This window comes from Pimephales promelas, chromosome 9, assembly GCF_988280905.1.
Source record: "Pimephales promelas chromosome 9, fPimPro1.hap1.1, whole genome shotgun sequence".
Classification (NCBI taxonomy): domain Eukaryota; kingdom Metazoa; phylum Chordata; class Actinopteri; order Cypriniformes; family Leuciscidae; genus Pimephales; species Pimephales promelas.
In genome coordinates, this window is record NC_142777.1 from 39,177,129 (window position 1) to 39,192,484 (window position 15,356).

The 15,356-nt window shown below is 42.9% G+C and overlaps 1 protein-coding gene across 2 annotated transcripts in view; it reads left to right on the plus strand.

The window, feature by feature from the left end:
* slc2a9l2 (solute carrier family 2 member 9, like 2) overlaps positions 1–13,340 on the plus strand; it is a 17,532-nt gene extending 4,192 nt beyond the window's left edge. For both annotated transcript variants that reach the window (XM_089135170.1, XM_089135169.1), the window contains exons 5-13: positions 3–127; positions 282–427; positions 2,287–2,419; positions 2,764–2,951; positions 5,546–5,656; positions 6,934–7,035; positions 7,120–7,195; positions 9,309–9,436; positions 12,416–13,340. In XM_089135170.1, coding sequence (XP_088991296.1) covers positions 3–127; positions 282–427; positions 2,287–2,419; positions 2,764–2,951; positions 5,546–5,656; positions 6,934–7,035; positions 7,120–7,195; positions 9,309–9,436; positions 12,416–12,658 — 1,252 coding nt within the window. In that variant the 3' untranslated portion in view covers positions 12,659–13,340. The remainder of the gene's footprint in view (positions 1–2; positions 128–281; positions 428–2,286; positions 2,420–2,763; positions 2,952–5,545; positions 5,657–6,933; positions 7,036–7,119; positions 7,196–9,308; positions 9,437–12,415) is intronic.
* The last annotated feature ends 2,016 nt before the right edge of the window (positions 13,341–15,356 follow it).

Genomic DNA, 15,356 nt, shown 5'->3' on the forward strand with positions numbered 1-15,356 from the left:
AGGAAAGGAACTCTTCTGGCCAATAATGCTCTGGCTCTGATCGCTGCGCTCCTATTGGCTCTGGGAGAGACGGCCGGATCTTTCGAGATGCTCATCATTGGTCGGTTTATCATCGGCATGGATTCAGGTCAGTCCTGATTGGCTCTTAAAAGAAAGTGTCAAATATTCAGCCAATCACAGTGAAACTGCTCATGAGCTCACCATACCAAATGATCTTTCATATCTCAGTTATAATAAATGTATAAATATAATAATTGTGTGTGTGTGTGTGTGTGTGTCAGGCGTGGCTCTCAGTGTGCTGCCCATGTATCTGGGGGAGATCTCTCCTCGGCAGGTCCGCGGCTCCATCGGCCAGTTCCACGCCATCTTCATCTGTCTGGGGGTGTTCATGGGGCAGGTGCTCGGACTGCCCGAGATATTTGGACAGGTGGGTCTACAGGAGTGTGTGTGTGTGTGTGTGTGTGATATATGCTTGTAATAAAGCAGGCTTTCCGAGTCTAGAAACCACGGTTTAGAGGGAATCTGCGCTCAGTGTCGTTCATGACCCCTGTGTGTGGTCGGTCAGCTGTTCTGGTGGGGTCGTGGTCTGGATCCGGCTCTTGTCCGTTCACATGATTGTCCAGCGTGTCGTGATGTACGGCGTCCCTGTGACCATGTGACCCGGAGACGTCTGAGTCCGCCGGCGCTGTGAAACCATCATCAGATGATGACGAGAGCGTTCTGGCTGTCAGAACACACTGCAAAAAAAGCTTCTTACTCAGTATTTTTGTCTTGTTTCCAGTCCAAATATCGAAAAATTCTTAAATCAAGATGGATTTACTACAGTAGTCAATGCCATAAGATATCATGTATTGTTTTCTGGGCGTAAGAAAAATAATGTGAATTATTTCTCTGATAATTTTGCTTGTTTTAGTTTGATTTGATTTTTCCCCACAGAAAACAAGACATGATATCTAATGGCATTTGACGACTGTAGTAAATCCATCTTGATTTAAGAATGTTTGGATATTTGGACTTGAAACAAGACAAAAACACTGAGTAAGAAAAGCTTTTTTTGCAGTGCAAGATAAAAGTACGACCAATCAAAATCTTTCTCTTTTTAATTAACACCCTCACGCTTTTGTCTTTGAAGAGCCAGGATTCACAGGTTGGAAATGTGATATCTTGACCCGGATAAGTCATGGAAATGAATCAAGTCTCATAATGCCTTATAATGCTCTTATAATCGTATAATATTATAATGCTGTATAATAACGTACATTATTCATAAAAAATACATTTATCATTTATTTCTCTTTTCATTTGGTGGATTGAAGGTAAAAGGTATTTTTAATGTTATACATCAAAATAAAACTTTACATCGGCCACTTTATTAGCTACACCTGTTCACCTGCTCGTTAACACAAATATCAGATCAGCCAATCACAAGGCAGCAGCTCGGGCATGATCCGCTGACCTTCACACTGAGCATCAGAACGAGGAAGAAACGGGATTTAAGTGAATTTGAACGTGGCCTGGTTGTGTTTCAGAAACTGCTGATTGACTGGGATTTTCACACACAACCATCTCTAGTGTTTACTGGACAACAGAAGACTGGAGGAACGTCTCCTGATCTGATGAGTCTGGATTTCTCCGGCTACTTTCAGATGAAGAGTCTGAATCTGACATGACAGCATGAAAGCGTGGATCGTCCTGCCTTGTATCCGCTGTTCAGGCTGCTGGGACTGGAGTAATCCTGTTTTCTTGACACACTTTGGGCTCTTAGTGCCAGTAGGGCATCGATTAGACGCCGCAGCCGATGCTGATCATGTCCCCCGCTTTATGACCATCTTCTGATTGCAAGAGAACGCACATCACGAAGCTGAAAACATCTCAGACTGGTTTCTTGATTATGATGAGTTCACTAAACGTGGGAGAAATCTGCAGCAAGTGTGGTGCGATCATGACAATACGGACCAGAATCTCTGAGGAATGTTTCCAGGAGCATCTGCCATGAAAAATTAAAGCATTTCTGAAGGCAAAGAGCGTCTGATCCGCTACTAGCAATGTGTTCCTAATAAAGTGGCCAGTGAGTGGTGTATATATAAAATGAAAGTTAAACATTCTCAAATGTAAACCTCAGATCCATCAGTGTAATCTTTTTTTTTTTCTTTTTAAGAACTTCCCGCTCTTCTGTAGTTATTGGTGCGATCGCTCGACCTTCACCCTCGGGTCATATCACCTGTGTGTGGCTGAGCCTCGGGTATACCTCTCTGAACGTCTCCTCGCTCTGCTGGTTGTTTGCAGGAAACCAGGTGGCACTTCCTGTTTGCTTTCTTGGCGTTCCCTGCCCTTCTGCAGCTGTGTGTTCTGCCGTTTCTGCCCGAGAGCCCCAGATTCCTACTGATGGAGCGCCGGGATGAGGTGGCAGCAGAAAAAGGTGAAAATCAGCTCATCTAACTCGTTTATTCTTTATAACTCATCATCACGGTCAGTTTGAGGAGGTTTGGACTCTGCTGATTTGTTCTAGATATTGTGTTTTTTGTGTCCATGTTGTGATCAGGTGTGACATCACATCATCATAATATCATCATCACATGATTACCACATCACAGCACAAATCAAAAGCTCCACTCCTTGAGCATGTGTGTGTGTAACAGATCAGTTGATGTCATTGCTGCACTGTATTAGTGATCGTAATCTGAGCGATTGCTTCTTTAAACGATTGCTTCTGTAATCTGTATTTGTTTTAAAACCTTGTGTGTGTGTGTGTGTGTGTCGCAGCATTCCAGGCATTCCTGGGCCGCACAGATGTGAGTCGCGAGCTGGAAGAGGTTCACGCTGAGAGTCGTGCTCAGAACACACAGCAGACGGCGTCTGTGCTGGAGCTGTTCCGGAAGCGTTCGCTCCGCTGGCAGCTAATCACTGTGATCGTGGTCATGAGCTGCTATCAGCTCTGCGGACTCAACGCCGTCAGTTCATCACTGCAAACACTGCACATAAACATCATGACAATTTCTGCAAACACTAATCACTGCAATCACTTCAAACACATGAACATCACTGCAAACACTGCGATCACTGCAAACACATAAACATCACTGCAAACACTGCGATCACTGCAAACACATAAACATCACTGCAAACACTGCGATCACTGCAAACACATAAACATCACTGCAAACACTGTATGGTTCAACATGTGAACATCACAGCAAACACTGCAGTCACTGCAAACATGTGAACATCACAGCAAACACATCAAACACGATAATCACTGCAAACATGTGAACATCACTGCAAACACATCAAACACGGTAATCACTGCAAACACATAAACATCACTGCAATCACTGCACAGTTCAACATGTGAACATCACAGCAAACACTGCAGTCACTGCAAATATGTGAACATCACAGCAAACACATCAAACACGGTAATCACTGCAAACATGTGAACATCACTGCAAACACATCAAACACGGTAATCACTGCAAACACATTAGGGCTGCAACAACTAATCGATAAAATCGATTATAATCGATTATGAAAATCGTTGTCAACGAATGTCATTATCGATTAGTTGGTCTGATTACGTCACGGGGATTGTTTACATGGAACATGCGCTTCTTACATGCGCTTCATGAGGCACACACGCAGTCTCTCTCCCTCGCCGCTCTTCCCTGTCTCGCGCGCGCAACACGGACGGTTTGGAGCACATTATCTTCTGTCTCGCATGCGCGCTCTTGATTCCGTGAGTTTGAACTAATTTGCGGGCATCAGGAAACCGCTATCAATATGCAGCATACACGAAAATCATTGACCTTTCGGTAAATTCGCCGTTTTGAAACCAAAATAGGTGACCTACGTTAATCGTGTATACTTTATGAAGCCATACTATAGTATAATGTGAGATAGAAATGTATATTTAAGTCATTAAATTCAAGTTAACCTAAGCTTTTCCCTCCACTGCGGCTGTCAGTCATTCTCTATTCGGTGTTCAAACAGCCCGTCGCGTTACAACAGTTAACACATGATGATCTCTTTCCAAGATGATTCAATGTTATTATTATAATTGATCCGTAGATAAAGGTCTATGATGGTTTTTCTATCTTGCTAGACTTTTATTGCTGTAACTTAATCACTTTCTACTGAGTGTCTGTTAGATCACAACACTATAGAGTCGGCGCAGTATAATTGTTCTTCACGTGCACAGTAGCCTAACTGAAATTTAAAACTGTTAAAAGAAAAGGCTTAATAAACTATTGCATAGATACTGTGTAATACACAGTCAATATGTCTTTCTCTTTCCTTGGTGCTTAATGCGGCGGACACTGAAGAACTGCGCGCCGCCCTGTGACTCCGTGTTCATTCAGCGCTCGCGATGCCCATAAGCACTTTGTGCAGCTCTTTCATGATCATGTCATAATACTTTTGCGCAATGAAAGCTTATTAATAGCCTTTCTTGTTCTGTCCTATCTATTATATTTTGCTTCCTCACTAAACAGCTGTGCTTTACATTTAAAACAGTTGAACTTGTGCATCTGATTTTTACGATGTTTTTCATGAATGTATAACAACAATACAAAGAGCAATGTGTACGTTTTACCATTGTTAGTGCTACACTTATTGTCTCTTATTTGTTCCCCACTAAGGAATGTTTTTTTTTTCACTAAATGTTCAGATTTTATAAAATTATTGTGCACTTGTGATATTTCTAGGCTAAGTTTTGCTGAGTTATCCACTAATCTAGTTTACAATAGCATTTTTGTCATAGGTTATGGTCATATATATATATTTTATTTGTTGTTTCTCTTTATAATGAAGTTGTCTGTATTAAGTAGATTGTTTAACACACAAAAGAGTGTGGTTTTTAGGGTTTTATTTTGTTATAATAAACAAAAAAATGGAATATAATTTTTTATCCGATTAATCGATTAATCGAAAAAATAATCGTCCGATTAATCGATTATCAAAATAATCGTTAGTTGCAGCCCTAAAACACATAAACATCACTGCAATCACTGCACAGTTCAACATGTGAACATCACAGCAAACACTGCAGTCACTGCAAACATGTGAACATCACTGCAAACACTGCTGCACACATCAATCACTGCAAACACATAAACATCACTGCAATCACTGCACAGTTCAACATGTGAACATCACAGCAAACATTGCAGTCACTGCAAACACGTGAACATCACAGCAAACATTGCAGTCACTGCAAACACTGCTGCACACATCAATCACTGCAAACACTGCAATCTCTGCAAATACTTGAACATCTCTGCACGGTTCAACACGTGAACATCACTGCAATCACTGCAGTCACTGCAAATACATGAACATCACTGCAATCATGGGAAAAACTGCAATCGTATGAACATCACTGCAATCACGGCAAACATTGCGACCCTGGCTAAAGAGCACACACACACACACACTGATATGACAGATAGAATAATAAATAAAGCAGTATGATAATGATAAAGATGATGTTATATCAGTTGAAATGAAGATGATCTGTGTGTTTAAGGCTGATGATCCTCTTTCTCTGTAGATCTGGTATTACACTAACGGGATCTTCGAGAAGGCCGGGTTCGAGAAGGCTCTGATTCCCTATATCACTCTAAGCACCGGTGGCATCGAGACGCTGGCCGCCATCATATCTGTGAGTGAGAGAAAACACTAACACTGAAGAGGACAGATGCGCTTGTGCAGTTATTGAAGTTATCTGAATTATGACTATTTAGTCTTCTGTAAAGACCAGCTTTACCGCTGAAATACAATTACTCTCATATTTGAGGAAGTTTGCATCATTGATCCTGTTATTTCTGTGAAGCTGCTAAGAAACACTCTGTGCGGTATAAAGAGCTGTAGAAATAAATGTGAGTGAAAGTCAGTGTGTGAAACACACTGAAACACGTGAACATCACAGCAAACACTGCAGTCACTGCAAACAGGTCAAACACTGCTGCACACAGCAAACACTGCAATCTCTGCAAACACATGAACATCACTGCAAAAACTCCACAGTTCAACACGTGAACATCACAGCAACACTGCAGTCACTGCAAACACATGAACATCACAGCAAACATTGCAGTCACTGCAAACACGTCAAACACTGCTGCACACAGCAATCACTGCAAACACTGCAATCTCTGCAAACACATGAACATCACTGCAATAACTCCACAGTTCAACACGTGAACATCACAGCAACACTGCAATCACTGCAAACACGTGAACATCACAGCAAACATTGCAGTCACTGCAAACACGTCAAACACTGCTGCACACAGCAATCACTGCAAACACTGCAATCTCTGCAAACACATGAACATCACTGCAATAACTCCACAGTTCAACACGTGAACATCACAGCAAACACTGCAGTCACTGCAAACACGTGAACATCACTGCAAACACGTCAAAAACTGCTGCACACTGCAATCACTTCAAACACTGCAATCACAACATCACTGCAAACATGTTAGACACTGCAATCACTGCAAACACAAACGTCACTGCAATCACTACAAACACATAAACATCACTGCAATCACTGCTGCACACGTCAATCACTACAAACACTGCAATCACTGCATTTGGACAATTTCATGCTCCCAACTTTGTGGCAAAAGTTTGTGGATGTTCCTGTTTCAGCATGACTGTGCTCCAGTGCACAAAGCAGGACAATAAACACATGAATGAGGAGTTTGGTGTGTAGTCCTGACCCTAACCCGACAGAACAGCTTTGGGATGAGTTAGACCGGAGACTGAGAGCTTCTCGTCCAGCATCAGTGCCGGACCTCACTGATGCACTTCTAGGAGAATGGTCAAACATTCCCATAAAGACAGACATCCCAAAACTTCTGTCAATATAGTGTATTTGCTGATGGGCCGGTAGGAGCGACTGTAACCTGTGCGTTGTGTGTGTTTCAGGGTTTAGTGATCGAGAAAATCGGTCGGAGGCCGTTATTAATTTTTGGTTTTTCAGCGATGGCCATTTTCTTCAGTCTGCTCACGGTCTTCCTGCATTTTCAGGTAAATAACAATCACATTAAACACACCCTGAACACACATATACTGAACTCAAGCCTGTGTGTGTGTGTGTGTGTGTGTGTGTAGGACAGTTTCTCATGGATGCCGTATCTCAGCTTCACCTCCATTCTGCTTCTGATTGCTTCCTTCTGTTCCGGTCCAGGTACAGTGTGTGTGTGCTCGTGTGCCTTTGTGTGTGTGTGTGTGTGTGTGTGTGTGTGTGTGTTTGTGCCCATGTGCATTTGATTGTGTGTGGGTGGGTGGATGGGTGAGTGTGCGTGTGAATGTGTGTGGGTAGATGGGTAACTGAATGTGTGTGTGTGTGTGTGTGTTCAGGTTAGTTTTCATCAGTGTGGTGATGATAGTGCGGTCAGTCAGAGGTCAAAGTTCACAGTCCTGTGTCAGTCTGATCGCTGCAGTTTTGGACACATCCTGAGAATATAAAGCAGATGTTCTGAATAAGGTGTGTGTGGCTCGTCCGTCGACCTTCGGAAGGACGTGATATACACTCATATAGGCTCTTTAATATACAGTAGCAAATTAAGTGAACAGTTATGAATATAAATCGAGAGACCGTGACTGCTTCCAGCAGATGGTTTGCATCTCATTTACATGTCTGTCTCCTGCATGGACGGCAGGACAGAATATTCATGTGACACACACACTCACTCACACACGCACACTCACGCACTCACACACACACTCACTCACACACACACACACGCACGCATGCACTCACTCACACACACACAGTCACTCACTCACTCATACACACACACACACACACACACACACACTCTTTCAGTCACACTCTCACTCACTCACTCACTCACTCACTCACTCACTCTCACACTCAATCATACACTCACACACACGCGTCATTTGTCCGTTGAGGTGATGTGGCGTTTCTTCCATCAGAAAGGAGGGGAGTGTGTGTGTGTGTGTGTGTGTGTGTGTGTGTGCAGATGGCAATGGTAGTTTGTTATTAAGGGACGGATCCAGATGTGCTGGAACTCAAATGTTTCCTGCTTCCCAAAAAACATTCAAGTAAAGTTTAAAAATAGATGTGCCGCTCAATCCATGTTAAATCCTCAGGGCACGAGCTGTGAGGACAGGCGGCGGAGGGAGGGGGCGAGGGATTCTCTTTCATTCTCCTTCCTCCATTACACTGATGCATTGTGTGTGTGTTTCAGTGTTAAAGCAGCAGATCTGTGTCGATGCTCCTCATTTCCTCATTCATTCCCGGCTAACAAAACTGTGCTCTAATTTTCCTGATGATGTTCTCATTAAGTAATGGACAAGGAGTGTCTCTTAGTGACAGAAGCTGTCATAGCACTGAGAGAATGACAGCGACAAGATAATAAAAATAAAATAAGTGATTATATATATATATATATATCTAAAACACAATATGTAAAATAGACAATAAAAGCAAAGGTGACGTGTAGGCCAAACCCAATCTCTCAAGCACGTCACGCCCACAGATGTTACGGCTGCAGGTCAGTAGTCCTGGAAGATCAGAGCGGGAGTGGGGCATGAGAACCTGCAATAAAGCTCATTCAGGGTAGAGGTCGGACACGGGTCGGATATTAGTGGCCTCGGGTCTCAGGTAAATTAAAATAAATATGCCTTTTCCAAATGGACCCGAGAAGACCCGAATTATTTCAAACTATGTTGAGCATTTAACAAAATTAAAGTGTTTAGAACAACTCTATGACCGTTCTCTGACTTTTTTTAAGTGAGAGAGCGAATCCGCGCTTTTACATGTAATTGGATACAAGCATAAGCACGGTTGCCTCGGCATTTATTTACTCAGTTGCACGCTCCACATAAACCAACCCCTCCGTTTGCCAAGAAGAACTAGTGCGCCATCATGTGGATGGATGTTTGACCACATGCAAGTATTTGAATTGTTAAGCCAGGCCTGTCAATCAAATTTAAAAATACGCGACACTGTCAGACAAGCATGGAGGTGATAACAGACATCGTGAAAAAGGTGAGGGAGAATTTGATTGAAAATCTGTTATAGGCTACATTTGAAAAACAGCCATTGTAGATTTTACCCTGTGATGGTTCAAGTCATCGTATGGTCAGGTAAATAATGGTTTCTCTGCTCTTCAGAATAGTTCCTCTTTGCCACTCTGATCTCAGTGTGATTGTCAGTGTGTATTTGGCCCATTTAAACAAGACTCTATTGCCTTTAGTGTGTGTGTGTGGGTGAGAGAGAGTGTGAGAGAGTGTGTGTTCACGTGTTGATGGATGTTTCTGTGTGTCAGGTGGTGTCCCGTTCGTGTTGACGGGGGAGCTGTTTGAGCAGTCGTATCGTCCGGCAGCGTTCATGGTCGCTGGCACCGTCAACTGGCTCTCTAACTTCGCAGTGGGACTCCTGTTCCCCTTCATTCAGGTGAGACTCACTCCTGTTACTCTTCATACAGGCGAGACTCACTACTGTTACCCTTCATACAGGTGAGACTCACTATTGTTACCCTTCATACAGTCGAGACTCATTCCTGTTACCCTTCATACAGGTGAGACTCACTCCTGTTACCCTTCATACAGGCGAGACTCACTCCTGTGACCCTTCATACAGGTGAGATTCCCTCCTGTTACCCTTCATACAGGCGAGACTCACTCCTGTTACCCTTCATACAGGTGAGACTCACTCCTGTTCCCCTTCATACAGTCGAGACTCACTCCTGTTACCCTTCATACAGGTGAGACTCACTCCTGTTACCCTTCATACAGTCGAGACTCACTCCTGTTACCCTTCATACAGGTGACACTCACTCCTGTTACCCTTCATACAGGCGAGACTCACTCCTGTTACTCTTCATACAGGCGAGACTCACTACTGTTACCCTTCATACAGGTGAGACTCACTCCTGTTACCCTTCATACAGGCGAGACTCACTCCTGTGACCCTTCATACAGGTGAGATTCCCTCCTGTTACCCTTCATACAGGCGAGACTCACTCCTGTTACCCTTCATACAGGTGAGACTCACTCCTGTTCCCCTTCATACAGTCGAGACTCACTCCTGTTACCCTTCATACAGGTGAGACTCACTCCTGTTACCCTTCATGCAGTCGAGACTCACTCCTGTTACCCTTCATACAGGTGAGACTCACTCCTGTTACCCTTCATACAGGTGAGACTCACTCCTGTTACCCTTCATACAGGTGAGACTCACTCCTGTTCCCCTTCATTCAGGTGAGACTCACTCCTGTTACTCTTCATACAGGCGAGACTCACTACTGTTACCCTTCATACAGTCGAGACTCACTCCTGTTACCCTTCATACAGGTGAGACTCACTCCTGTTACCCTTCATACAGTCGAGACTCACTCCTGTTACCCTTCATACAGGTGAGATTCCCTCCTGTTACCCTTCATACAGGCGAGACTCACTCCTGTTACCCTTCATACAGGTGAGACTCACTCCTGTTACCCTTCATACAGGTGAGACTCACTCCTGTTACCCTTCATACAGATGAGACTCACTCCTGTTCCCCTTCATTCCGGTGAGACTCACTCCTGTTACCCTTCATACAGGCGAGACTCACTCCTGTTACCCTTCATACAGTCGAGACTCACTCCTGTTACCCTTCATACAGGTGAGATTCCCTCCTGTTACCCTTCATACAGGCGAGACTCACTCCTGTTACCCTTCATACAGGCGAGACTCACTCCTGTTACCCTTCATACAGGTGAGATTCCCTCCTGTTACCCTTCATACAGGCGAGACTCACTCCTGTTACCCTTCATACAGGCGAGACTCACTCCTGTTACCCTTCATACAGGTGAGACTCACTCCTGTTACCCGTTATACAGGCGAGACTCACTCCTGTTACCCTTCATACAGTCGAGACTCACTCCTGTTACCCTTCATACAGGTGAGATTCCCTCCTGTTACCCTTCATACAGGCGAGACTCACTCCTGTTACCCTTCATACAGGCGAGACTCACTCCTGTTACCCTTCATACAGGTGAGACTCACTCCTGTTACCCTTCATACAGGTGAGACTCACTCCTGTTACCCTTCATACAGTCGAGACTCACTCCTGTTCCCCTTCATACAGGTGAGACTCACTCCTGTTCCCCTTCATACAGGTGAGACTCACTCCTGTTACCCTTCATACAGGTGAGACTCACTCCTGTTACCCTTCATACAGGTGAGACTCACTCCTGTTCCCCTTCATTCAGGTGAGACTCACTCCTGTTACCCTTCATACAGGTGAGACTCACTCCTGTTACCCTTCATACAGGTGAGACTCACTCCTGTTCCCCTTCATTCAGGTGAGACTCACTCCTGTTCCCCTTCATTCAGTCGAGACTCACTCCTGTTACCCTTCATACAGGTGGGACTCACTCCTGTTACCCTTCATAGAGTTGAGACTCACTCCTGTTACCCTTCATACAGGCGAGACTCACTCCTGTTACCCTTCATACAGATGAGACTCACTCCTGTAACCCTTCATAGAGGCGAGACTCACTCCTGTTACCCTTCATACAGGTGAGACTCACTCCTGTTACCCTTCATACAGATGAGACTCACTCCTGTAACCCTTCATAGAGGCGAGACTCACTCCTGTGACCCTTAATACAGGTGAGACTCACTCCTGTTACCCTTCATACAGATGAGACTCACTCCTGTTATCCTTCATAGAGGCGAGACTCACTCCTGTTACCCTTCATACAGATGAGACTCACTCCTGTAACCCTTCATAGAGGCGAGACTCACTCCTGTTACCCTTCATACAGGTGAGACTCACTCCTGTTACCCTTCATACAGATGAGACTCACTCCTATAACCCTTCATAGAGGCGAGACTCACTCCTGTGACCCTTCATACAGGTGAGACTCACTCCTGTTACCCTTCATACAGATGAGACTCACTCCTGTTATCCTTCATAGAGGCGAGACTCACTCCTGTGACCCTTCATACAGGTGAGACTCACTCCCCACTACTGAGCAAAATACTACTGATTTAATTCTCAGTAGTAAAACATTTTGTAAAATGAACAGTGAATATTCACATAAATATTTCAAATCTTTCAGGGCAACAATCGTTGATTTTAAGGTCCTTGCACACTGAGTCCGAAATTTTAGTTTTTGTCATTTGGTAGCTCTGAATTGTCAAAACACATCTCAAAATACTTGCTAGGGATGCGAAAATGCAGAAAATCAAACCCCTTACCAAAAATGTATGACGAGCAAAAGTTTCGGAGGCAGTGTTTTGCGTGATTGACATAAGATGAGGTTTTATTTATTTTTTAACGTGCGAAAATTTCAGACGAGATTTCGGATTTGGTGTGCAAGGAACTTTATTCAGTACTTTCATCTGGTTTTCCAGTTCAAATATGCGCGTGTTTGTGCTCCTGTAGGAGGCGCTGCAGACGTTTGCGTTCCTGCTGTTCGTGGTGGTGTGTGCCGCCGGTGCCGTTTACCTGCTTGTCGTTCTGCCAGAGACCAAAAACAAAACCTTCGTGGAGATCAGCCAGAGTTTCTCCAAGATCAACAGAGTCACGGATCAAGGGCATGAGCGAGAGATGCAGGACGTGCTGGAACACACAGACGTCAACGGACTCCAGTGTGGAGGAGACGTGGAGATGGAGAGCTGCTTCTAAAACACCTACACCTCCACATGACGGATGATCAGCTCGTTTATACGAGAGTGTGTGAGATGTGGAGATGGAGAGCTGCTTCTGAAACACATGATGGGTGATCAGATCGTTTATGCGAGAGTGTGTGTGTGTGTGTGTGTGTGTGAAAGAGAGTGTGAGAGAGAGAGTGTGTGTCTGTCTGTGCGTGTGTGTTCAAAGCTCTCATCGGCTTCAGCTCAGATAATGATGTTCAGCTGAATTCATCACAAAAACACTAGCCACGTAAAGAGAGATGGAAACAACAAAACTCATGTCTGATTCCTTCATGCATGTGAGATCAGACTTTTAGACATCAAATGGACAGACAAATATTGACCCTTTTAAGCCAGATTATATTCACATGATTAATTTTAATCCAAAACGTATGAGTAAAGATCTGATGGTAATTTAAGAACAATGCATTTCATGAGCATGCCCTAATGTGTGTCCTGATTGATTCTGTCTGTCTGTCTGTCTGTCTGTCTACCTGAGTCTTAGAAACAACAGATCTTGAGATGAGACTGATCTGGGAACTCATTCTCCTGCGACATTTACATTTTTGTACTCTCTCCGTTGGCATATAATGCAACAAGAATTTGCTAAAATCTATAGAGTTTACTAATAAACTATTCAATCTCTGTGTAAAAATAAAATAATGATTCTGCAATCTTTCTAAAGTTATTTGGCTCCAAATCTTAAAAATCAGTTGTCATGTTGAAATTAAATTTCATTTTCAACATCCTCTACAAAATAGATTTAGTAAATATTCATTTGTGCCATTAAATAGTTTTGCCTTCCATCGCTGTTTCTTTTTCTTCAGATAATATTAGCAAAATCAAAATTATGCTGGGAAGTTTCGAATCAAGAACCGAGAAGACTCTCTGTTAACCCCCTCAGACCTGAATTATGTTTCAAGTTTTTGAAAAATATAAAAGTATATTTTACCAGCTCATGAGGCTTCTATAAATGAAAACAAATGAAAAAAAATATATATAATTGCTTTCATTGTGATTTTTTTTGTCCATTCCAATGGACATCAGGTCAAAACAGGTGTACTTCCCAAAAATGTACCAACATGAAATAAATTAAAAAACATAAAATTTGTTGGTCTCTACTTTAATCTTTTTCTCAAGGTAAAAAAAAAAATCCAGCAGTATACCATTTCAACTATAATTTTGAGGTTTTTGTTTTACAGATTGCACATTGTTTGTAACAAACTAAATATATTCGAATCAATCAATCTGGTCATATTAGAGTCATTTTCTGTGTGCATCTTTTTTAGAACAAAAACTTGAACATTACAACTTTAATCGTAAGGTTTTTCCTTTATATTGCACATTTGTTTATTCATAACAAAATAAACCTAGGAATCAATCAATGCATTCATGTTAGAGTCATTTCCTGTGTGCATCGGACAAGTCCCCGGACACGCCCCCGTCCCACGAACCCACTATTTGTCCAATAACCCACTATATTTGCCAAATGTCATGGGATCACTCCCGGGCCACGCCCCTTTCCCACAAACCCACTATTTGTCCAATAACCCACTAGAGACCATTTTGCAAGATGTAAACACTGGTACATAAGCACTTCCTGTTTCATTTTTTTAACACTACATAAAAGCTGGATAAAATTCTGATAGAGGGCCATGGGACTTAGACCTGAGTGCAAAAATGGAGGCTCTAGACCCTTCCAGAGCTGAGATATCGAAACTCAAAATTTAAACCCGAAAAAAAACGACAGTGGTACCCCTTACGTTTTTTTGGGGGGGCGAAAAATTAAGTTTCCCCAATCTTCTCAAAACTCTGGATTCTGATAGAGGGTCATGAGACTTAGTCCTGAGTGCAAAAATGGAGGCTCTAGACCCTTCCAGAGCTGAGATATCGAAACTCAAAATTTCGACCCGAAAAAAAAAATGACAGTGTTACCCCTTTCGTTTTTTTGGGGGGGCGAAAAATTAAGTTTCCCCAATCTTCTCAAAACTCTGGATTCTGATAGAGGGCCATGAGACTTAGTCCTGAGTGCAAAAATGGAGGCTCTAGACCCTTCCAGAGCTGAGATATCGAAACTCAAAATTTCGACCCGAAAAAAAAATGACAGTGTTACCCCTTTTGTTTTTTTTTCGTTTTTGGGCGAAAAATTAAGTTTCTCCAATCTTCTCAAAACTCTGGATTCTGATAGAGGGCCACGAGACTTTGACCTGAGTGCAAAAATGGAGGCTCTAGACCCTTCCAGAGCTGAGATATCGAAACTCAAAATTTCGACCCGAAAAAAAAATGACAGTGTTACCCCTTTCGTTTTTTTTCGTTTTTGGGCGAAAAATTAAGTTTCTCCAATCTTCTCAAAACTCTGGATTATGATAGAGGGCTGTGAGACTTTGACCTGAGTGCAAAAATGGAGGTTCTAGACCCTTCCAGAGCTGAGATATCAAAATTCAAAATTTCGACCCGAAAAAAAAATGACAGTGTTACCCCTTTCGTTTTTTTTTCCGTTTTTGGGGGAAAAATTAAGTTTCTCCAATCTTCTCAAAACTCTGGATTCTGATAGAGGGCCACGAGACTTTGACCTGAGTGCAAAAATGGAGGCTCTAGACCCTTCCAGAGCTGAGATATCACAATTCAAAATTTTGACCCGAAAAAAAAACGACAGTGTTACCCCTTTCGTTTTTTTTCGTTTTTGGGTG